Source organism: Amblyraja radiata, chromosome 2 (assembly GCF_010909765.2).
Source record: "Amblyraja radiata isolate CabotCenter1 chromosome 2, sAmbRad1.1.pri, whole genome shotgun sequence".
Taxonomy (NCBI): Eukaryota; Metazoa; Chordata; class Chondrichthyes; order Rajiformes; family Rajidae; genus Amblyraja; species Amblyraja radiata.
The window spans coordinates 69,966,219-69,992,748 of NC_045957.1; the positions used below are offsets into that span (position 1 = coordinate 69,966,219).

Genomic DNA, 26,530 nt, shown 5'->3' on the forward strand with positions numbered 1-26,530 from the left:
GTGATTGAAATCAAAGTGAATTTTAAATGGCATCAGAAAGATAAAACCTCTGGAATGGATGATATTCATTACGTGGTTGGTTGGAGTCAGTATCAGCACAATTATTATATTAAACTTTGAAACTTCAGATGTCCTGATTCAAGCTAAAACTAAATACAAATAATAACCTCCTCACACATTGCCCTGCAAGTATCTTTGTCACTCCTTTAAAATATACCCATTCTTTGAACAAGCTCTTAAACATCGCATCTGAATCCGTTTCCATCTGATTACACTCCTTGAGGATGTTCATCTATGTGTTCAATTAATAAAACAACGAGATTGGGGACATTTCTATTCAACCTGTCAAATGAATTTGGGGGGGGGGGGGGGGGGTGTTTAGAAATAGTCAGTGAGGTAAACAAACATAATAGTTGAGTGGCAAATGACAACAGTGCTACCTTCCCAATATTTAACTGGAGGAAATAATATGGGTTATCTGGGCTGTATGTTGTGACAGACAGCCTGACACCTTGCATGCCATTTTAATATTACACTTATGCCATCCCCCTGGATATTTCAGATGAATAAATTAAGGTTTTGTCAAGCTAATTACAAATCAATAACATTAGCCAACTCCGAAACACAAAGTGCTGAGCATTGGGATCCAGACATCACGGACAACTGTCCTCAGTTCCCCGCTCACATCTGGCAGTGCTCTCTGTCTGAACCAGGGACCACGGAGCGTTTTTGAAAGGGGGGTGGGGGAGGGCTGAGCGATCACTGATCACTGGCCTTGGGGGTACCCTGCGAGGGAGAGGAGCAACCGAATGGGGGGAGGTTGTGGGAGGGGGATAGGGACTTTTTGAAATTTGATGTATTAAAATCATGTTTTAGTGCATTGTGGAACTCAATGTTTTTTGTTTGAAGTATTTTTAAGAGGTAACTTTTTAAGGGGTAACTTTTCCACACAAAGAGTGGTGGGTGTATGGAACAAGCTGCCAGAGGAGGTAGTTGAGGCATATAAGAAACAGTTAGACTGATGCATGGATAGGACAGGTTTGGAGGGATATGGACCAAAAGCAGGTAGTGTAGCTGGGACATGTTGGCGGGTGTGGGCAAGTTGCGTCGAAGGGCCTGTTTTCACACTGTATCACTCTATGACCACATTATACTTCTACCATGCACGAATGCTTCAAAATCAAGTGGTCAAGTTTTATTGCCATATACTCAAGCATAGAAACATAGAAAATAGGTGCAGGAATAGGCCATTCGGCCCTTCGAGCCAGCACTGCCATTCAATATGTTCATGGCTGTTCATCTAAAATCAGTACCTCTTTCCTGTTTTTTCCCCATATCCCTTAATTTTGCTGGCCCCAAGAGCTAAATGTAACTCTTGAAAATATCCAGTGAATTGGCCTCTACTGCCTTCTGTGGCAGAGAATTCCACAGATTTGCAACTCTCTGGGTGAAGAAAGTATGTCCTCATCTCAATCCTAACTGGCCTAGCCTTTATTCTTAAACTGTGACCCCTGGTTCTGCATCCCCCAACATCGGGAACATTTTTCCTGCAGTTACAGTAAGTGAAAATCTAACAGGCAAGCAGGATGCTTTCTCCAACCACCCCCATTTGAAGGCCACTTTCATCCACCGTTTCTACCCAGTGCTTGGTACCTAATTCCAGCAGCCACTGGTTGCCCTCCAGGATGCACCGAGCCGCAGCCTGATCCATGCCGGTCACCAGGGCGAATTCGGCACAGAGACTCTGACAGCAGCGGTGCAACACTTCCGATGTCTCTGCCGGCCCTGGACTGTTGCACTGAGGCTGCTCCATGACCGGAGCTGCAGCGAGCGACTCGCCAGCCCGACAAACACCCGCCAGCCCGGCAAACACTCGCCAGCCCCGGCTCCCAGTCCGCAACTGCCTCCGCCGCTGCTTCTGCTTCCATCCCTCCCTCAGCCCCGGCTCTCCAACACCCGCGGCCCTTGCAGTTGATATGAGTTTAGAAATTCTCGTTGATCACAAAATTTCTTATGGCAGAGCGGAGAAATTTGTGATCAGCGTGAGTGCGTGAGAATTTGACGAAATGCGTGAGTCTCACGCTCAATGCGTGAGAGTTGGCAGCCCTGCTTTCTAGAGATACTGTCAGTAGTTTGTGTTTCCAGTATTTTCTCTTTAAATTTCAGTTTTCCAGCATCTGCAGTTTGTTTGATATTCATTCAGTAGCCATTGCCAGTTCTTATTCACATAGTGCCACGGGATTGTTTGCATCGAGATGGGTAATCTGGATTTAACATTTCATCCATAAGAATTTCAGCAGTATGCAAAATTGTTTTCGTCTTTGAAGATCGTATGTAGCATGGCACATTAGTATTTCCTCACAGTCTGATGCAGCGTCTTCAGGAGTTGCCTTCATTTTCTCTTTTAGCCTTCATTTTATCAGTTGGTGTATGCTTTTACATAAGTTACTTTCAGGCTTCCTTTTGTGTCTGCATGTTGCTGTGTGGATGAGCACCCCTTGCCTAATGGGGAGATTAGGATGAAACATCAGTTACAGCTTGTTTACTTGACTGCAGGATGTTATTTCTATGTAGCAGAGAGTATTCAAACACATTTCAAATTCTACAGGAAAAAAAACAGTTGCGGGGGGGTGGGGGGGCGGCGTCACACATACACACTAACCACCCCCCACACACACTAACCACCCCCACACACACTAACCACCCCACACACACACTAACATGTGGTTGTGAACTGTGCAGTTGGGGGTTATACTCACGCATAACCCCCTACTGCACGCGGCCAGAGAGGGGGGTGGTAGAGAGGGAGGGGGATGGAGAGAGTGGGGGCAGAGAAGGAGGGGGGAAGAGAGGGAGGGTGAGGAGGGTAAGAGAGGGAGGGGGGTAGAGAGGGAAGGGGAGGGCGTAGAGAGGGAGGGGCTGGAGAAGGAGGGGGGTAGAGAGGGAGGGGTGCAGAGAGGGAGGGGTGTAGAGATGGAGGGTGAAGGGGGTGGAGAGGGAGGGTAGGGAGGGGGTTAGAGAAGGAGGGCAGGGCTCTCGCTTAACTTTTTTTCCCTGTTGCCAGCCGGGCAACCTAGGTAGCTTTTTAAGTTGCCAAATGACAGTTTAGGTGGTCATTTAAGACAGCGTGCATGACACGTGCGATAATGTGCTCGGACGAAGTGCGTAGTTACCAGTCAGAATTATGGTCAATGAAGCATTCACTTATTATTTCTGCTTCAAATAAAGTCACAAACTAAACATATTCACCAATCAAGACATGATATATACCACAACGACATGCAGCAAAATTACAATTCAGTATCTCATCTCCTTTTACACGTTGCAAAGAATGCAATTTCTATTATTTCTTTCCACTTCTAAACAAAATTCTGGTTGGATTATTCAGCATATGATCAACCTCAGTGAGACCAAGCGCAGGCTTGGCGATCGCTTCGCACAACACCTACACTCAGTTCGCAATAACCAACCTGATCTCCCGGTGGCTCAGCACAACTCCTCCTCCCATTCCGAATCCGACCTTTCTGTCCTGGGCCTCCTCCATGACCAGAGTGACGTCCACCGCAAATTGGAGGAACAGCACCTCATATTTTGCTTGGGTAGTTTACACCCCAGCGGTATGAACATTGACTTCTCCAATTTCAGGTAGTCCTTGCTTTCTCCCTCCTTCCCCTCCCACTCCCATTCCCAGCTCTCCCACAGCCTACTGTCTCTGCCTCTTCCTTTCTTTCCCCCCCCCCCCCCCCCCCGACATCAGCCGGAAGAAGGGTCTCGAGCCGAAACGTCGCCTATTCCTTCGCTCCATAGATGCTGCCTCCCCGATGATTTCTCCAGCTTTGTCTACCAATGGGATCCCACAACTGGCCACATCTTCCCATCTCCTCCCCTGTCGACTTTCCGCAGAGACCGCTCCTTCCGTAACTCCCTGGTCAATTCGTCCCATCCCACCCAAAACACACCCTCTCCTGGCACTTTCCCTTGCAACCGCAGGAAATGCTACACTTGTTGCTTTACCTCCCCCCTTGATTCCATTCAAGGACCCAAGCAGTCTTTCCAGGTGCGGCAGAGGTTTACGTGCACCTCTTCCAACCTCATCTATTGCATCCGCTGCTTTAGGCGTCAGCTGCTCTACATCGGTGAGACCAAGCATAGGCTTGGCGATCGCTTTGTCCAATACCTCCGCTCGGTTCGCAATAACCAACTGGATCTCCCTGTGGCTCAGCACTTCAACTCCCCCTCCCATTCCGAATCCGACTTTCCTGTCCTGGGCCTCCTCCATGGCCAGAGTGAGGCCCATTGTAAATTGGAGGAGCAGCACCTCATATTTTGCTTGGGCAGTTTACACCCCAGCGGTATGAAAATTGACTTCTCCAATTTCAGGTAATCCCTGCTTTCTCCTCCACTTCGCAGCTCTCCCTCAGCCTCTTCCTTTCTTTTTCCCACCCCCTGCACCCTCACATCAGTTTGAAGAAGGGTCTCGACCCAAAACGTCGCCTATTTCCTTCGCTCCATAGATGCTGCCTTACCCGCTGAGTTTCTTCAGCATTTTAGTCTCCCCATTCACACAAGTTCTGTTATCCCACTTTCTTCACCCACTCCCTACACATTTGGGGCAATTTTACAGAGACAAGTTAACCTACAAAGCCAATGCATCTTTGGGATGTGGGAGGAAACCTACATGCTTGCAGGGAGAATGTGCAAATTCAACACAGACAGTGCCTGAGGACAGGATCGAATACAGATCTCTGGCGTGTGAGGCAGCAAGTCCACCAGCTGTGCCACTATATTTTATTTTCCAACACACAAACAATTATACGTTGATAACTTTGGTTTACGAAAAAAAAATAAACTATCCATTTTCAGTCTTAAATCTCTAAGTGACGCTATGTCCCCCTTTAAAGTTACTGTAGGTTTTAATTCAGTTCAAGACTATGGGGCAGTACATTGGCCATAAAGTTGCTGCCTAAAATTGCCAGAGACCTGGAATTGATTCTGAATATGGGTGCTGTCTGTATGGTTTGCACCTTTTCCCTTTGATCGCATGGGTTTTCTCCAGGGGCTCTTGTTTCCTTCCACATTCCAAAGGTGTGCAGGAACCTTTTTCAGACCCAACCCAAAACGTAATATTTTCCTTTTGGCCAGAGATTCTGTCTGACCTGTTGAGTTACTCCAGCGTTTTGTGTCTATCTTCTGTTTAAACCAGCATCTGCAGTTCTTTCCTACACACACGATACTATACGATAGAACTTTATTCCCAAAGGAGGGAAATTGTGTGCGTGTGTGCATAGTTATATATTCATATATAAATATACACTGTTTTGTTTTCTCGTTGATAACATTGTTTACAGACTACTATGTTTACATATTCTGTTCTACTGCAAGTAAGGATTTCATTGGGATATATATTTCCTCAAGCAGGCACACTAGATTATAAGGAATATAACAGTTGTCTCTCACCAAGACCGTATATCATTGGAGCAAGACATCGCAACTCTTATGCTGAAATTTTCTTGCAATAAATGCCGTTGCACCATTATTCTTCCTGATTACTTACTGTAGCTGGGTGTAAACTTTAATTGATTTATACACCCAAACAAAACAGGTCCCTCAGAACATGCACTGAGCTTTTCATTTTCCCCAACTTAAAATAAAATAGATTGGCACAGAATGTAGTGATATTGTCTTAAAAATTAAAGATCGATATTTGGGAAGTTGGATTAGGAAAAAAAACTTGCATAGAAAAAGATATCTTTGGAACTTTGTTCAACAAACAGTAATAGATGAAAAGCCAAATGGCTAATTATCATCGTGATATGGATATATTTTTATCAGCCGTATGTACTGTGGAATAAAGGAGATTATATCACAAAGGTAAGACCTTTGGGGCTGAATAGTCTCTACATTTTCCTGCGCAGCTGTGTGTGGTACATGGACTGTGTCGTAGTAGCTAGTGACTTTATTTAAAGTCTTGGTTCATCAAATTTATGCCAAATAAATGAATATCGCAAAGATCAGGATGGCGATCAATGAGATTCTACAACTTAATGACCATGGGCAGGGCTCGAAATTAGCGGTTGCCCGGGTGCCAATGGCCACCCAAAGTCCCGCCGGGCAACCTAAATGGCGAATCATTTTGCCCGGCTTGGCACTGCAGATACTGGTTTATACTGAAGATAGACATAAAAAACTGGAGTAACTCAGCGGGTCAGGCAGTATCTCTGGAGAAAAGGAATGTGACGTTTCGTGTCGGCGGCGGCTGTAGTGCGGGGCAAAGATATTAGGTGCGGGGTGACGGAGGGTCGGCGCGAATGACGAGCCCCGCACAGCGACAGCGGCTCCACCTCCACCTCCTCCTCCCACACCCCACCCGCCCTGATAGTGGCCGCTGCTTGCCAACGACGCTTTCAAAACAAACCCTCCCGCACGCCGAGGCTGGGAGGAGGGAGGGAGGGAGTAAGTGGAAGGCCTCCTTCCGCCGTCTGAAGCATCTGCACCGCTCGGCTCCGCAACTTCCTGTTGGCTAGCGGAGGAGGGGAGGCGGTGAGGAGTCCCAACTGCCTCCCCCTTTAGTGGCGGCCCTTGGCGGTGGACAGGGACGGCCAAGGCAGCGGGGCGATGATGCCGGTGTTGTCCGAGGAGCGCTGACCTTCCTTCCTCCTCCTCCCCCCCCCCCTCCCCCCTCTCTCTCTCTCCCTCTCTTGTACGCCCCCTCCACCCCCTTATGCTGGGACCCCTCCTCTCCATCCCGCACTGATCCCCATTCCCGCCTCTATTCAGTCTTCACTGACATCCCCTGTGCTCCCCTCCCCTTCTACTCCCCCCCCCCCTCCCCCCATCTATTCATCCTGCACTGATCTCCCTATCCATCTCACATTGATTCTCCTGCAACCCCCCATCAATCCTACACTGGTCCCCCAATTCATCCTGTACTGACCCCCCTTTCCATCCACCTCGCACTGCTCCCCCCACCCATCCTGTACTGATCCCCCTCCATTTATCCTGCACCGATCCCCCCATCTATCGTGTACTGATCTCCCCATTCATCTTTTACTGATCTCCCCATTCATCTTTTACTGATCCTGCCATTCATCCTGTACTGAACCCCTCATTCATCCTGCACTGATCTCCCGATCCATCTCGTACCAACCCCCCCTCCATTTATCCTGCACCGACCCCCCCATCCATTCTGTACTGAACCACCCATTCATCCTGTATTGAACCCCTCATTCATCCTGTACTAAGCCCCCCATTCATCCTGCACTGAACCCCCCCATTCATCCTGCACTGACCCCCCCCCCCATTCATCCTGTAGTGAACCCCCCATTCATCCTGTACAGACCCTCCGATCCACACTGTACTGCCCCTCCCATTTATCCTGCGCTGATTCCCCCCATCCTGTACTGATCCCTCCCATTTAAAAGGAATGGGGGGGGGGATCAGTCTGAAGAAGGGGCTCGACCCAAACAAAACTTTGCCTATTTCCTTCGTTCCATAGATGCTGCCTCACCTGCTGAGTTTCTCCAGCATTTTTGTCTACCCCCATTCATCCTGTACTGATTCCCCCATCCATCCTGCACAGATCCCTCCCGTCCATCCCGTACTGATCCCCCCATTCAACCCCCGCGCTCTCCCCTCACAATTTTACCTACTCCAACCAACACGCACTAAATTCCCCAGCCTCAATCCATCCATTCCGCACCGATTGCCTTCTCAACCCCAATCTATCCATCCCACACTGATTCACACCCCCCCCCTCCGTCGACTATGTTTAATAATGGAATGCAATCAAATGTGTTTTAATTCCCAATGTTATTATTTGTTTTAACCCATAAAGATGGATTAATTGTGAACACGTAAAACATTAAAACCGCAGTGTTCGATTGTCAATGCTACCGTTGACACATTATTACAGAATTCATTTTAACGGCAAATCAATGCTCTTAATATGTAGTATCAGTACTGTAGTTAATTAATGAACAACATTCACAACTATACGTTGAATTTATCCAGGTTTTATTTCTACAGTCAGTCATATACATCACAAATGTGGTCAGGAGATATTTCAGTTGAAATTTTAATGTTATTTTTGAAGTGGGAATGATGGAAACAGCGTTTATCAATAATTTTTTTTTAATCTGGTGCTTACAAACTGGGTATCTTCATTGCTGTTCACAACACATATATCTGATCTAAATGTCCTGTAATGAGGCGTTTTGACACCTTTAAACATATTACCAAAAGAACACTGATGCAGTTATGTCCTTTGGCCATCTCCTGTCATGTTTAATCTGTCAGATGAGTATAGTCGGTTTTAACAGCTATTATCATAAAATGCCTTTAGAAATTTCCTTGCAACCTGTATATTTTGTTGTGGATAAATTATGTGGGAAGCGCGAGTGTTTCTGTAACAATAGCAATAACGAGCCCATGTTATGGCCATGTCATGATAATTTTCGGTTTTTCACAGAAAACATGCTTGCATCAATCTGTAGTGTGCATGGTTAAGCATATATGTTACCATGGTCCAGGATTTATTGACACAGGTTGATCATACGCTGAATAATCCAACCACATTTTTGTTTGGAAGTGGAAAGAAATAATAGATACTAGACTAAGTGGGGGGTCCCATGTTCACACGGGAGGGCTGGTCCCCCGACGCAATATTCCATCTCTCCACCAATTCCAATATTGGTGGCCAGTGGGGGGGCTTTCTGGAGTGCTGGTATGGGTTCTTGGGGTGACAGCTCAGTCCCTCAAGCCTGATCTGCTGGCAGCACACTCACGGCTGGTGGGCTTGCAGTTGACTCATGACTATTCCTTGAAATTCCATTACAAGCAGGGTGCAAGGCCACAAAATTCAAATCCATGATCCATGTTCCTTCCATTTCAAGCAGGGAGCAAGGCCACCAAATTCAAATCCATGTTCCTACCATTTCAAGCAGGGTTCAAGGCCACCAAATTCAAGTGCAGTTTCTTACCACTATGAGCAGGGTGCAATGCCACCGAATTCAAGTGCAGTTTACAACCACTTCAAGCAGGGTGCAAGGCCACCGAATTCAAGTGCAGTTTCATACCACTTCAAGCAGGGTGCAAGGCCACCAAATACAAGTGCAGTTTCATACCACTTCAAGCTGGATCCAAGGCCACCAAATACAAGTGCAGTTTCATACAATTTTCAGCAGGGTGCAAGGCCACCAAATTCAGTGCAGTTTTATTCCACTTCAAGCATGGTCCAAGGCCACCAAATTCAAATGCAGCTTCATACCATTTCATGCAGGGTGAAACCACCATAAAACCAGACAAAACACCAAACTCACAGTTCAGTAGACATTCAGTGTGTTCAGTTGATTCACAGCTCAGACAGAGTCATGACCTCTCCCTCCCCCATCATGCAGAGACTGAGCCACACCCACACTTCTGGGTTTTATAACCCCTCCCACAGGAAAAGGTGTGGCTTTCAGGGCGTGATTGACAGGAGAGAGATTCTCAACATTTTTTAAACACTAATAACACTTTTATTTTTCATTGATGGGAAGAATTCTCTGCACCAGCTCAGCGGAGGGGGGACTGAGTAAGATGGCCAAAAATCAGAGCCGTAAGTGTAGCGTTTTATCTAAAATCAATATACAGTGCAAACAGGAAAGTAAGTGCATTTGCAGTAGTGCCTTTAAACTTCAAGCCAAAGAACCCAAGCCGCAATCTGCAGTACGTAGTGCCTTTCAACTTCAAGCCAAAGCACCCAAGGTACCATTTGCAGTAAGTAGTGCCTTTCAACCTCAAGCCAAAGCACCCAAGCCACCATTTGCAGTAAGTAGTGCCTTTCAACTTCAAGCCAAAGCACCCAAGCCACCATTTGCAGTGAGTAATCCCTTTTTACTTCAAACAAACCATATTTTCATTTTCAAACCACATTAAGGGTACTCACAGTTGTGTAGACATTTGTTCAGTGTTATTCAGAGCTCATTGACCCTTGGCTTCATCCATCTTGCAGAGTGTGAGTTAGGCACACCACTTCCTGGTTTTATAGTCCCTCCCCCTCCCTCCAGCAGGGGCAGCAGAGAGAATGGTGATTTGTTTAAAACTTCAAGCCAAAGCTCCCAAGGCACCATTTGCAGTAAGTAGTGCCTCTCAACTTCAAGCCAAAACACCCAAGCCACCATTTGCAGTAAGTAGTTCCTTTCAACTTTAAACCAAAGCTCCCAAGCCACCATTTGCAGTAAATAGTGCATTTCAACTTCAAGCCAAAGCACCCAAGCCACCATTTGCAGTAAGTAGTGCCTTTCAACCTCATGCCACCATTTGCAGTAAGTAGTGCCTTTCAACTTCAAGCCAAAGCACCCAAACAACCATTTGCAGGCTGTGCCTTTTTACTTCAAACAAACCATATTTTCATTTTCAAACCACATTAAGGGTACTCACAGTTGTGTAGACATTTGTTCAGTGTCATTCAGAGCTCAGAGAGACGTGACCCTTGGCTTCATCCATCTTGCAGAGAGTGAGTGAGGCACACCACTTCCTGGTTTTATAGTCCCTCCCCCTCCCCCCAGCAGGGGCAGCAGAGAGAATGGTGATTAAAAAAAAAACATTAATATCTCTCTGATTTGTCATCGATTGGAATAATCCGTAAGGCGGAGGGGGGCTCTGAGCGAGGTGGCCAAAAATGACGACCGTAGGCGGCGGCGGTCTGTCGGAATTCGCAGCACAGTAGGCCAAAAGCGGTCAAGATCAGAGATTTAGTAATATAGATTGCATTAATTGCAATGTGTAAAAAGAGTTGAGATACTGTATTATAAATTTGCTGCATGTCATTGTGGTATAACAGGGCTCTCGATTAACTTTCATTTGGCAACCGTGGCAGCTTTTTAGGTTGCCAAATGACATTTTAGGTGGTCATTTAAGATGGCTTGCATGACGCGTGCTCGGACGAAATGCGTAGTTACCAGTCGGAATTATGCTCAATGAAGCATTCACATATTATTTCTGCTTCAAATAAAGTCACAAACTAACATATTCACCAATCAAGACATGATATATACCACAATGACATGCATTAAAATTATAATACGGTATCTCAACTCTTTTTACACTTTGCAATTAATGCAATTTTTATAATTTCTTTCCACTTCCAAACAAAAATGTGGTTGGATTATTCAGCGCATGATCAACCTGTGTCAATAAATCCTGGACCTTGATAACATATATGCTTAACCATGCACACTACAGATTGATGCAAGCATGTTTTCTGTGAAGGACCGAAAATTATCATGACATAGCCATAGCATGGGTCGTTATTGCTATTGGTACAGAAACACTATCGCTTCCCACATAATTTATCCACAACAAAATATACAGGTTGCAAGAAATTTTCTAAAGGAATTTTATGATAATAGCTGTTAAAACTGACAATACCCATCTGACAGGTTAAACATTACACTAACTAACAAGAGATGGCCAAAGGACATAAATGCAGCAAATGTTTGGTAATATATTTAAAGGTGTCAAGATGCCACATTACCGGACATTCAGATTAGATGTATGTGGCAATGAAGATACCTAGTTTGTAAGCAACATTAAAAAAAAAAAAAATTGTTGATAAACGCTTTTTCCATCATTCCCACTTCAGAATTAACATTAAAATTTCAACTGAAATATCTCCTGACCAAATTTGTGATGTATATGGCTGACTGTAGAAGTAAAACCTGGATAAATCCAACGTATAGTTATGAATGTTGCTCATTAAATAACTACATTCCTGATACTCCATATATAGAGCATTGATTTGCCATTAAAATGAATTATGTAATAACGTGTCTGTGACAATCGAACACTGCGGTTTTACTGTTTCACGTGTTCACAATTTAATTAATCCATCTTTATGGATTAAAACAAATAATAACATTGGGAATTGAAACATATTTGATTGCATTCCGTTATCAAACATAGTCAATGTTAGCTCTGAAGACATTTCCAGCAGAATGGGGTCAGGAGGGGGGGGGGGGGGGGGGGGGTCTATGAATCAGTGCAGGATGAATAGATGGCGGTGGTGGGGGGGGGGGGGGGGGGGGAGCTTGAGAAGGCAATCGGTGCGGATTGGATGGATTGAGGCAGGGGAATTAGTGCGTGTTGGTTGGAGTAGGTAAAATTGTGAGGGGAGAGCGCGGGGGATGTCAGTGGGGTTGAATGGGGAGGGGGGGGTCTGTGCAGGATGGATGGGGGAGCAGTGCAGGATGAAGGGGTGAGCAGTGCAGGATAGATGGGAAGGGGGGTCAGTACAGGATGAATTGGGGGACCAGTGTAGGATTGATGGGGAGTGGCAGGAGAATCAATGCGAGGTGGCTAGGGAGATCAGTGCAGGATGAATAGATATGGGGGGGGGGGAGTGGGGAGCACATGGGATGTCAGTGAGGACTGAATAGAGGCAGGAATGGGGATCATTGCGGGATGGAGAGGAGGGGTCTCAGGATAAGGGGAGTGGAGGGGGGCGTGTGAGTGAGAGAGAGAGAGAGAGAGGAAGGGGCAGAGGAGGTGGGAAGGAAGGCCAGCGCTCCTTGGACAACACCTGTCAGGCACGGAAATCGCAACCAAAATGGAGGGGACCGCGGACAGAATATCTTGGCGGCCGCGCGCGCATGCGCACACTCACATACACGCGTGAGGCTTCGGAGACTTCCGTGAACGGTAATTTCAGCTCAATCCAGCGCTAAATGTAGCTGAACTGCCTGTCTCGCCTACAGCCCTGTCTCAATCCAGACAGGGACAGGCAGAGTGAGCTGGGTTTAGCGTTGCTTCTCTGCGCTGGCTGTGGGCCTGGGGGCACCGCGCCCGTCTGACTCCCGACGCCTCTGGCCACCCCCGGGCGTGGGGGGGCTCTCGGGTGGGGACGGGGATGGTCCAGTGGCGGTCCGGCAGCGATTGCAGCGCCGGAGACCGGGATCGATCCTGGCTGCGGTGCAGGGCTGCCGAGAGTGTTTTGGCACGTCTCCCTCCTCCAATCAAACACACCCCCCTACTCTACTTCCGCCACTGACCGACACCGGTGGCCACTGAGTGGAGTTTCCCCCCCCACCACACACACCCCCTCCACACACCCACACCCCCTCCCCCCACACACCCTCCTCCCACCCACACCCCCCCTTTACCCCTCCCCCGTTCCTCCCCCTTCCCCCCACCCTACACCACCCCTCCCCCACACCAATCCTCCCCACACACCACCCTCTCCCCCCCCACCTTCTCCCCCCCACACACTCTGCCCCACACGCACACCCTCCCCCCACACACCCCCTCCCCACACCCCCTCCCCCACACCCCCGCTCCCCCACACCACCACTCCCCCCACACCACCCTCTCCCCCCACACCACCCTCTACCCCCACACCACCCTCTCCCCCCCCCACACCCTCTCCCCACACACACACCCTCCCCCACACCCCCCTCCCCCCCTCCTTCACAGCCTCCCTCCCCCCTCCTCCACACTCCCTCCCACACCCCCGACCCCCACACCCCCCTCCACCACTCCCCCCCCCCACCCCACACCACCCCCCCTCTACCACACCATGGTGGAATATTGCATTGGGGAATGGGTTGCGTTGGGGGACATGGCCTCCCATGTGACTGGGACCCAAAGGGTCCCACAGTCTAGTTCTTCATATTATTGCAACCTCAGCAGCATTAAAAATATATTTCCTTAATTATTGAATGCAGAAATTGAGATTTTACCTTTCATAGTTTAGTTTTGAAAAAACATTATCCCCAATGAACATATGATATACAGTGGTTGGATTAATGATAATTATTTAGTACATTTATGGCTGCAGAACTTAAATAAGATGGTGATCGACTTCAGGAAGCGAAGCAACACATACCCCACTTTGCATTGATGGCGCCAATGTAGAGATGGTTAAAAATTTCAAATTCAATATCAACAATAAGTTCTCCTGGACCACCCATATTGAAGCAACGACCAAGAAGGCTCCCCAACGCCTCTACTACCTTAGAAGGCTTTGGACGTTTGGCAACTATATCCAACTTCTACAGATGCACCATAGAAAGCATTTTATCAGGATGCATCACAGCAAGGTTTGGGAACAGCTCTCGCCAAGACTTGAAGAAATTGCAGCGAATTGTGGACGCAGCCCAGCCAATCACACAAACCAACCTCCCTTCTATTGACTCCTTTTATACCTCACGCTGCCTCGACAAGGCCAGCAGCACCACTCCGTCTTCTCCCCTCTCCCATCAGGCAAAAGGTATAGAAGTGTGAAAATGCACACCTCCAGATTCAAGGACAGTTTCATCCCAGCTGTTATCAGACAACTGAATCATCCTACCACAACCAGAGAGCAGTGCTGAACTACTATCTACCTCATTGGTGACCCTCTGACTATTCATGACCGGACTTTGCTGGCTTCACCATGCACTAAATGTTATTATCTTATCATGTAATCTATACATTGTAAATATCTCGATTGTCCTCATATTTTGTCATTCTGCTGACTGGTTAGCATGCAACAATAGCTTTTCACTGTACCTCGTTACACGTGACAATAAACTAAACTGAACTGAACCCAGGTCTCTAGCGCCATAAGGCAGCAACACTACCGCTGCGCCACCCCATCAGATGACCAAAACACTTACACTGTATATTTCAGATAATGGAGAGAATTCCCCAGTTGGCCTGACATACCAACAATGTGACATTCACTAGTTATTGACCTGAAGGGCCCGTTTCCCTGCTCTGTGATGCTATGCAAGGCAACAGATGGACTGAGCCTGGAAGTGAGATAGCTAGTTAGCTCTTTTTATCGAACATAGATGTAATAGGCCAGTATTCTCCTTCCAAGTTGTATAATTTTCTTTGTTCCATGTACCTATTTGCAGTTGCTGCCAACTGACATTGAAAGAGGCCCACAAGTCAGTCAGCTGTTACCATATCTCAGCCATGCTTTGTCCAAGAATAGTAAGTGCTTGCTAAATGATTCAGTTCATTGATTACTTTGAGTACTTCCAGAACACTACTAAGTTTGAGTTTTTGAAAAAAAAATTAAGTCTCTCTTCGAGAGATACTGAGACACATTTAAAATAAACTGCTGACTGATGCATTACAGCTGCTTCAGCCAGTTAGAACTAGATTGCACATGATCTATGTTGTAAATCACAACAGAATTGGCACCATAAATAATTGTACTAGTCCATCCATGTATGCCTGCATCCTCAGCATAAAATGAAGCTGATGTCATCCAGTTAACTCAGTTTCTCTGCAATGGGAAATATCTCTTGACATTCAGAACAAGGATTACAGTGAAAAATCTCTGCAGATACATCAGAGATGTACAACACCTTACATGAATGATTACTTCTCAAGCAGGAAAATAAATTATTGATATGGGAGTCAAATGCCAGTTAGTTAATGATTGGAATTAAGCACTGGTTCATGATCCTCAACTGAAATTGCAGTTTTTAATACAATCCCTATCAGTTTTTCATAAAAATATAGAAAAGGACACATGTTTGCAAATTTTTTTTACCCATGGATTAATATCTTGGCACAAAGAATTAATTTATGTATTGTCTAACTTGTTCGAAAATTTTGATTGATTAAAAGACACAGCATGGAAACAGGCCCATCGGCCCACCAAGTCCACACTGACTGTTGATCACTCCTTCACTCTAGTTCTGTGTTATCGCATTTCCACATTCACTCCCTACACACTAGGGACAAATTAACCTATAACCCCGCGTCCTTAGGATGTGGGTGGAAACCACAGCACCCGGAGGAGACCCACGCGGTCGCAGGGAGAACGTGCAAACTCCACACAGACGGCACACAAGGTCAGGATCGAACCTGGGTCTCTGTTGCTGTAAGGCAGTATCTCTACCAGCTGTGCCACTCTGGTACCCTAAACTGGTTGATTTGTTCAACTGATACAATGTAGGAATGTTACAAAATGTTGAGATTTAAAAAATCAAGCCTGTAATTTATCCCATCAGATAAAGCATAAAAATAACTTTAATTTGATACCTAATTCACTTTCATATCTTCAGTATTAAAAAAGTTATGGTCATTTACATACTCGGAAATTAGCATCTTGTTCCCTATTGCTTTTCCATTGACTTAACACAAAAGCTGTGATCGAGGACAGTCAAAAGTCCTTGGCTTTCTTAAAAATTAAGAGAACTGAATGAAAATTTCAGTTATTCAGTTATTGAAGCATTCTGAAACAAATATGAAACATCTTACTTGGATGACATGAAATTAAAGCATATAATTAGTTAATTACCTAATTGTAGTTAATTACAAAATTGACCGTTGTGACGGAAATAGTAATAAACACCCAGACTGCCTTGAAAATTCAAAAATGTGATATTCTCAAGATCAGGACTTTAATATTATTGTATTATATGCTGTAAGTCCGTAACAGGTAAAGAATTTACAATTTCTAGCAAAAGACCAGGTCTTTATGGAGAAGATCAGTTGCTAGCTTGTACATTGGCATATCATAATCAGTAGCATAATGAGGACTGTATGCCTTGATGAGTAACAGCAGTGCCGTCAATAGACGTTACACACTGCAGCCATTGTGGGCTGGTTGATGGCATCAAATTCAAGAGAGCTACATTATTTTGGATAATGTTAAGTTTCTTAAGAGCAGTTGACACTACAGTCATCCAGGCAGCAGGAAAGTATCCCGTCACACTCCTGTGTTGTGCCTTGTAGATAAATGAGAGGATTTGAGGTCTCAGAATGTAAATCACTTGTCATAATATTTTCAGCTTCAGAATTACTCGCGTAGCCGCAATATTTGAGCAGCTAGTCCATTTTAATTTCCGGTGACTGATGAGCCCGAGGATATTGATAGTGAAGATTTGACAGTGGTAACATCTTGAATGATAGGCAGTTAGATGCCCTCTTGTTGAATTTAAACATTGCCTGCATCTATCCAAAGTGAATGTTACCTACCACTTCTCAGCCCCTGTCGAAGCCTGTCCAAGTCTTACTCCATGGAGGCATGGATTCTGTGCAGTGTCAGAGAACGGGGGCAGCACGGTGGCGAAACAGTAGAGCTGCTGCCTTACAGCGCCAGAGACCCGGGTTTGATCCTGATTTCGGGTGCTGCCTGTACGGAGTTTGTACTTTCTCGCCGTGACCTACATGGGTTTTATCCCGTTTCCTCCCACACTCTACAGATGCACAGGTTTGTAGGTCCCACATAAGAGATTAGTATGCAAACTTAAAGCACACGGTATTGGAGTTCAGTATTGATGTGGATAGAGATCTGGCTGGCAGACAGGAAGCAAAGAGTAGGAGTAAACGGGTCCTTTTCAGAATGGCAGGCAGTGACTAGTGGGGTACCGCAAGGCTCAGTGCTGGGCCCCAGCTATTTACAATATATATTAATGATTTGGACGAGGGAATTGAATGCAACATTTCCAAGTTTGTGGATGACATGAAGCTGGGGGGCAGTGTTAGCTGTGAGGACGATGCTAGGAGGCTGCAAGGTGACTTGGATAGGTTGGGCGAGTGTGCAAATGCATGGCAGATGCAGTATAATGTGGATAAATGTGAGGTTATCAACTTTGGTGGCAAGAACAGGAAAGTAAACTATTATCTGAATGGTGGCCGATTAGGAAAAGGGGAGATGCAACGAGACCTGGGTGTCATGGTACACCAGTCATTGAAAGTAGGCATGCAGGTGCAGCAGGCAGTGAAGAAAGTGAATGGTATGTTAGCATTCATAGGCAAAGAATTTGAGTGTAGGAGCAGGGAGGTTCTACTGCAGTTGTACAGGGCCTTGGTGAGACCACACCTGGAGTATTGCATACAGTTTTGGTCTCCTAATAACCATATAAACATATAACAATTACAGCACGGAAACAGGCCATCTCGGCCCTACAAGTCCGTGCCGAACAACTTTTTTCCCTTAGTCCCACCTGCCTGCACTCATACCATAACCCTCCATTCCCTTCTCATCCATATGCCTATCCAATTTATTTTTAAATGATACCAACGAACCTGCGCCACCACTTCCACTGGAAGCTCATTCCACACCGCTACCACTCTCTGAGTAAAGAAGTTTCCCCTCATGTTACCCCTAGACTTCTGTCCCTTAATTCTGAAGTCATGTCCTCTTGTTTGAATCTTCCCTATTCTCAAAGGGAAAAGCTTGATCACGTCAACTCTGTCTATCCCTCTCATCATTTTAAAGACCTCTATCAAGTCCCCCCTTAACCTTCTGCGCTCCAGAGAATAAAGACCTAACTTATTCAACCTATCTCTGTAACTTAGTTGTTGAAACCCAGGCAACATTCTAGTAAATCTCCTCTGTACTCTCTCTATTTTGTTGACATCCTTCCTATAATTGGGCGACCAAAATTGTACACCATACTCCAGATTTGGTCTCACCAATGCCTTGTACAATTTTAACATTACATCCCAGCTTCTATACTCAATGCTCTGATTTATAAAGGCTAGCATACCAAAAGCTTTGTTTACCACCCTATCTATATGAGATTCCACCTTCAAGGAACTATGCACGGTTATTCCCAGATCCCTCTGTTCAACTGTATTCTTCAATTCCCTACCATTTATCATGTACGTCCTATTTTGATTTGTCCTGCCAAGGTGTAACACCTCACATTTATCAGCATTAAACTCCATCTGCCATCTTTCAGCCCATTTTTCCAAATGGCCTAAATCACTCAGTAGACTTTGGAAATCCTCTTCATTATCCACAACACCCCATATCTTGGTATCATCTGCATACTTACTAATCCAATTTACCACCCCTTCATCCAGATCATTGATGTACATGACAAACAACAAAGGACCCAACACAGATCCCTGAGGCACCCCACTAGTCACCTGCCTCCAACCCGACAAACAGCCATCCACCATTACCCTCTGGCTTCTCCCATTCAGCCACTGCTGAATCCACCTTGCTATTCCTGCATTTATACCTAACAGTTTAACCTTCTTAACCAACCTTCCATGAGGAACCTTGTCAAAGGCCTTACTAAAGTCCATATAGACAACATCCACTGCTTTACCCTCGTCAATTTCCCTAGTAACCTCTTCAAAAAATTCAAGAAGATTAGTCAAACATGACCTTCCAGGCACAAATCCATGTTGACTGTTCCTAATCAGACCCTGTTTATCCAGATGCTTATATATATTATCTCTAAGTATCTTTTCCATTAATTTGCCCACCACTGAAGTCAAACTAACAGGTCTATAATTGCTAGGTTTACTCTTAGAACCCTTTTTAAACAATGGAACAACATGCGCAGTACGCCAATCCTCGGGGACTATTCCCGTTTCTAATGACATTTGAAATATTTCTGTCATAGCCCCGGCTATTTCCACACTAACTTCCCTCAATGTCCTAGGGAATATCCTGTAAGGACCTGGAGACTTATCCACTTTTATATTTTTCAAAAGTGTCAGTACTTCTTTTACTTTGAAACTCATAGTATCCATAACTACTCTACTCGTTTCCCTTACCTCACATAATTCAATATCCTTCTCCTTGGTGAATACCGATGAAAATAAATTGTTCAATATCTCCCCCATCTCTTTTGGCTCTGCGCATAGCTGCCCACTCTGTTTCTCCAATGGACCAATTTTATCCCTCGTTATCCTTTTGCTATTAATATAGCTGTAGAAACCCTTTGGATTTACTTTCACCTTACTTGCCAAAGCAACCTCATATCTTCTTTTAGCTTTTCTAATTTCTTTCTTAAGATTCTTTTTACATTCCTTATACTCCACAAGCACCTCATTTACTTCATTCTGCCTATAATTATTGTAGATCTCCCTCTTTTTCCGAACAAGATGTCCAATTTCCCTTGAAAACCAGGGCTCTTTCCAATTTTTACTGTTTCCTTTCAACCGAACAGGAACATAAAGATTCTGTACTCTTAAAATGTCCCCTTTAAATGTCCACCATTTCTCTTCTACATCTTTCCCATAAAACAAAATGTCCCAGTCCACTCCTTTTAAATCATCTCGCATCTCATCAAAGGAATCTGAGGAAAGATATTCTTGCCATAGAGGGAGTACCGACAAGGTTCACCAGACTGATTCCTGGGATGGCAGGACTTTCATATGAAGAAAGACTGGATAGACTCGGCTTGTACTCGCTAGAATTTAGAAGATTGAGGGGGGATCTTATAGAAACTTACAAAATTCTTAAGGGGTTGGACAGGCTAGATGCAGGAAGATTGTTCCCAATGTTGGGGAAGTCCAGAACAAGGGGTCACAGTTTAAGGATAAGGAGGAAGTCTTTTAGGACCGAGATGAGAATATATTTTTTTCACACAGGGAGTGGTGAATCTGTGGAATTCTCTGCCACAGAAGGTAGTTGAGGCCAGTTCATTGGCTATATTTAAGAGGGAGTTAGATGTGGCCCTTGTGGCTAAAGGGATCAGGGGGTATGGAGAGAAGGCAGGTACAGGATACTGAGTTGGATGATCAGCCATGATCATATTGAATGGCGGTGCAGACTCGAAGGATCGAATGGCCTAATCCTGCACCTATTTTCTATGTTTCTATGTAGGCTAATTGGCTTGGGAAAATTGTAAATTGTCCCTAGTGTGTGTAGGAGATAGCTGGTTGGTGCAGGCTTCGTGGGCCGTTTGGCCTGTTCGCATGCCGTATCTTTAGAACTAAAAAACACATGACCACCTTTGGCCTGATGATAATGGAAGGCCATTAATGCAGCAGCTGAAATTAGTTTGGCTAACAAATTCTTTAGGTTGTCTTGTGGAACCCCAAAATTGGTCGTTCGACCTCCCACAGCTGCAACCATCTTCCATTATCCACATGACTGCATTCACTTCAATTCCATTTGTCTTGAGGTTTACCAGGGCATCTTGATACTACACTTGTTCAAGACTTGCCACAACACCAAGGGCAGGCATCCCAACCTTGCATCTGGAACTCAGCTTCTACGGCATTGACTTACCAGGGAAATGTTCAACATTTTTGTGCGGTAGCCAGTGTTGCAACTGTACTGAGATATTTTGGCTCGAGGCACAGCTAGTTCAAGAGGACAGCATTTCAGTAATATAGCCGGAATGTTTTGCTGTTTGTCGATTTTGAAATACACTCAGGATTCAATTGATGTTTTAGTCTTATAAGAATATGAAAAGTTGAAAGCCATCTGGTTATTTTTTAATTTTCTTTGTCATTCAGTAAGATCATGGCTGATCATGCACATTGCTCGCTTTATCACTAAGCCCCATATCCTCACGTTTATGTTGATCTTTCCCTTGGATATAATCAATGACAGAACATTCACAAAGGCAAAGAAAACCAAATAATTACAACCTTCTTTACGCAAAGAAATGTGTTCTTACGTCATCCATAAATGACTGATACCTTGTCTTAAGATCATGTTTTCCTTTTCTAGACTCCCCAGTTAGAATAAATAGTTTCGTGGCATCTATCCTATTCATCAGCACACCTAATTTTTGGTTATTTGTCTCTAGCCCCCTGCATCATCCACTCAGCTCACTTTTCGTTCCAGCTCTATATCATCAACAGACTTGTATTCATAGAACATTGAACAGTATAGCACAGGAACAGGCCCTTCGGCCCATAATGTCCATGCCGAGCATGATGCCAAGTTAAATTAATCTCCTCTGCCTGCACGTGATCCATATCCACCCATTCTCTGCATATCTAAAAGTCTCTTAAATGCCACTCCGCCACCATCCTTGGCAGCACCTTCTAAGAACTCATCGTTAAAAAAATAACCTGTAGGATACATTTCCTTTTAACTTTGCCCCTCTCATCATGAGAATTACACTTTAGCATTTCATTCATGTCTTTATACAAATTATGAAGTTCAGAGCCCAGAACTAATCCCTCCACAAAAAATATACCCTCATTAAAATTTGATATCTACTTATTCCTAATCTCTATTTGTGCACTTTAAGTGACCCTCAAGCTAAACTTTAAATGTGTGAGCTTAGTTTTATGCAATAACCTTTTGAGTGTTACTTTATCAAATGCCTTTTTGGAAATCCATATACATCCAGTGGTCTTCCTCCTTCTCTTTGCGAATTATATTCTTACAATTTTGTTAGATAACAACCTTATCCTAATGTGATATTCCCTTCATAAAGCTATGTTGATTACACTTAATTGTATCATAATTTTACGTGTGCTGTATCAACTACTTAACAATGGATTGTGACTATTTGAACATAATCAAACCTTTATTCAGGTGCATCGCTCAAAAAGATAAATTAAATGAGATAGAACTGTGTTCTTCCCAGGCAATGCCACTTTGTTAATAACCTGCGAAAATGTGGCAAAAGAAATTTAGTTCAGATATTAAATTCAATTTTATTGAGGCATATAGGGTGGAAACAGGTCCTTTGGCCCACTTGCCCATGCCGACCAACATGCCCTCCCTGCTCTAGTCCCACTTGCCTGCATTTGGCCTATATCCCTATCAACCTATCCTATCCATGTAACAGTCCAAATGTTTTTTAAATTTTGTGATAGTACTTGCCTCAACTACCTAAAAAAAATTGCCTCTCAGGTTCCTATTAGATTATGGTCAGATCGAACCCGGGTCTCTGGCACTGTAAGGCAGCAACTCTACTGTTGCACCACTGTGCCACCCATGGATATTAAAAAAAACAGCGTTCAGTCGTTACTGATGGAATATACATGTGGGAAGCCATCAGGCAGATCAGAATTGGAACTAGCTATCATACCGGCCAGGATCAGAGAGTCTGCAGATAGCCAATCAGTCAGTTGCCCCAGTAAAGCAGAGAATAAAAAAATGAAAATTGTTACTGAAAAATCATACTGTTGCATAGATTGAACTTTCATAGATGGGGAAAGTCAGTGCAAAATCAATTGTTTGCTATTTTCTTTTAGTACAAACATTTGGAAGTTTTGGTATATCCATACAGGGCATGAATAAGTTGGCATTTGGAGGACTCACACCGAGTTTTAGTCCCATTATTTAAGGAGACAAAGATGATTCTACAGGTTGATTCCGAAGATAAAGGAGTTAAGTTCTGAAAAATAATAGGGCCCATATTACGTTGTGTTTCAAGGGAGGGGCAATCATATTGAAACACAGAAGATTGTGTTGGAGCTTGACAGGGAAGGTATCTGAGGATGTTTTCCCCAGTGGAAATTTAATGGTCTCTGGATAAAAGACTGAAAGGAAAAGTATTTTTTTCTTCCGAGGATTGTACATTTTTGTTATTACATATGCAAGAGAGCTGTGAATGCTGAGTTGTTGAGAAAATTCAGAGATAAGATAAATTTATGCTAGAATCCAGTTTTTGGGGATTCGGCAAGAAAATGGTGTTAAATAGAGCAGACACAAAGGAATAAATGACCTACTTGTTCTGTAATTTTCCTGGACAAATAATATCTCCTCTACTTATTAAATACAGGCGGGGGAGGGGGGGAAAGAGAACATTGGAAACATGTTTGGCTGTGTTTAAATAAGGTCTGCATGAAAAATTTATACTGAGCTCTTAACACCATAGGGTTATGGCTCGGAGAGCTGTTCTATTGTGATCAGCAATGTTTTCTAGGAAATCTGCAGGTTGGGGGGGGGGCGGGGAGTCAAATCTTTTAAGTCCTTCTGTTGAAATGGTACAAAGCACAATGCAAGTCACAGTTGAATAATAATCATTGAATGGAAAGACTAAAGCGGAAGAATCTTTTGTATTACATCACTGCCAAAATTAGTTACCCGGTTTAGTCAAAGAATTTGGATTCCTGTTAATAATTCATCGGAGAACTAATTGTGTCGACGATTTGGGTTGTTACATAGTTTTAGTAAAGTTTCTGCATGTGAGGGGTACAAATAAATCTTGTTTAAAAAATAATAAATGCCCAATTAAGATTGTCAAAGTACATTTAGATATAGGAGTTTAGATATTTATAGAATTTCTCGATTTTTGTTTAAGGCTTGAAATAAGTTTGTGATAAATGGCTTTTCTCTGATTTTAATATGATTCCCTTTCAGGTTTTCGTAAAAATGATGAGATGAAGGCGATGGAGGTCCTTCCAATACTGAAGGAGAAGGTTGCATTCCTCTCGGGTAAACCAAACCGTTACATTGTATATATACTTTTGAGAATTTGCAATAGTTTAGAGGGGGGACCTGATTTTGGCAATTACTGTTTATCTTCTACCCCATTTCCCCATCTCCTCTAATTTTATTTTCTGCTCGTTCTCCATCTCCCCATCTCCCTTTGGTCAAAACCTTTTTAGGAATGATGTAGGAGTTAAGAGGCAGAGACGTTGAGGGGATGGGAGAGGGGTTGAAAGGAATGGAATTCCAGTGTTCGGGGTCTTGACAGCTAAAGCAGATAAAACAACTTATGGTTGTATACTAAAACAATTCAATAGAAATCTGTCTCATCAAATCATTAAGATATTTATAAGAAGAAAGGATTAGGATTCGGGTTTATTTTCAGAGACTTCATGTAGTTTCCTTGAAATCTCATATATATGGCAATACAAATCAAAAGGATCAAACATAGCCATTGGTAAAACTTATTTAGTTGCATCCAGCAAAACAACCAATACTGAGTGACAGCAATTTAGTTTATTGCTGTCACCTTCTTTATCACAACAATGCCATCCAGGATCATAAACTTTGCAGCGCATTCACGGTGAAATTATGCTTAACTTTACTGTAATACAATTTAAGCTAGATTCAACATAGATTGTTCAGAATCAAACTTAAGGCCCAACATATAGTATATGACATCTTTGCTAATGTTGAAATTTATCACCTTTTGCAGATTTCTTATCCTAATATTTTGATCAAAATGAACACTTGTTTGCATTCTATATACAATATATAAAGTTCAATATTCAATGTTTATATTCAATGTTTGATTCTCTAATATTTATTTACTTATCTTAGATTACATTACATTCATCCCAGAACTGTCAGGAAGTTGCTCTAATGTACACATGAAAAAGCATGTCCTCACTTTTGAAATTTAAGACACAAACTTTACATTGGTCTTTACTGAGGATGAGGTTGCCACCACATGTCACTAGAAGTACGGATAGTAGAAAAATGGTACACAGACTGGCTGTGCTTAAAGTGATTTCATTTGGACTAGATGGATGCTTCCTAGCTTGTTGAACACCGAATACTTTACTATATTGTCACAAGTGACAAGTTACAGTGAAATTCTTTGCTTGGGTATGCAATTATCGCCCCATAAAGGGTGGCGACAAAGTTGCAAATCGTCCTATGTCAAGTCCACGTATGTTCTCCCCCCAGCCCTCACGACACTTCCCAACGCCGGGTCCTCCATTGTTCTTCCCCCTCACGGTGGTCCCCCCACGCCAGGTCCTAAATTGTGGGGGGGAGGGATTGACAAATTGGGAGTATAAAGATGGAGTTGAAGGGGAAGTGGCTACAGGAAAAATTACAAAAGATTCTCAAATTAATGGGAAGGAAAGCTTGAGAATGGACAACATAGTAAGGTCAGGGCCAATTGCAAGAGGGGAAGTGAATACGGAGGTCAAAGTACTGTATATGAATGCGCGAAGTATAAGGAATAAAGTGGACGAGCTTGAAGCTCAATTAGAAACTGGCAAGTATGATGCTGTGGGAATTACTGAGACATGGCTGCAAATGGGCCAAGGCTGGGAACTGAATATTCAAGGGTATACCTCCCATCGAAAAGACAGACAGGTGGGCAGAGGGGGTGGGGTTGCCCTGTTGGTGAGGAATGAAATTCACTCCCTTGCAAGGGGTGACATTGAAACAGGAGATGTGGAGTCAGTATGGATAGAACTAAGGAATTGTAAGGGTACAAATACCCTAATGGGACTAATCTACAGGCCCCCAAACAGTCGCCTGGACATAGGGCGCAAGTTGAATCAGGAGTTAAAATTGGCATGTAGCAAAAGTAATGCTGTGGTTGTTATGGGAGATTTCAACATGCAGGTAGACTGGGAAAATCAGGTTGGTACTGGACCCCAAGAAAGGGACTTTGTCGAGTGCCTTTGTGATGGATTCTTTGAACAGCTTGTATTGGAGCCTACCAGGGAGAAGGCAATTCTGAATTTAGTGTTATGTAATGAACCGGATTTGATAAAGGACCTCGAGGTTAAAGAGCCATTAGGAGACAGTGACCATAACATGGTCAGGTTTAATCTACAATTGGAGAGGGAGAAGTGTAGATCGGAGGTGTCAGTGTTGCAGTTGAATAAAGGGGACTATGGGACCATGAGGGAGGAGCTGGCCAAAGTTGACTGGAAAGATACACTAGCAGGGATGACAGTGGAACAAAAATGGCAGGTGTTTCTAGGAATAATACAGAAGGTGCAGGATCAGTTCATTCCTAGGAGGAAGAAAGATTCTAAGGGGAGAAAGGGACGACCATGGCTGACAAGGGACGTCAGGGACAGTATAAAAATTAAAGCGAAGAAGTACAATGTAGCAAAGATGAGCGGGAAGCAACAGGATTGGGTAATGTTTAAAGAACAACAGAAGATAACCAAAAAGACAATATGGGGAGAAAAG

General features: G+C 44.0%; 1 protein-coding gene across 6 annotated transcripts in view; it reads left to right on the forward strand.

Annotated features, from left to right (window-relative positions):
- trio (trio Rho guanine nucleotide exchange factor) overlaps positions 1–26,530 on the forward strand; it is a 341,131-nt gene that overhangs the window by 69,365 nt on the left and 245,236 nt on the right. For all 6 annotated transcript variants that reach the window (XR_004416575.1, XM_033048380.1, XM_033048401.1 and 3 more), the window contains exon 2: positions 24,002–24,076. Coding sequence is in view for 5 of the 6 variants with exons in the window: in XM_033048380.1 (XP_032904271.1) it covers positions 24,002–24,076 (75 nt within the window). In the remaining variant the exon portion in view is untranslated. The remainder of the gene's footprint in view (positions 1–24,001; positions 24,077–26,530) is intronic.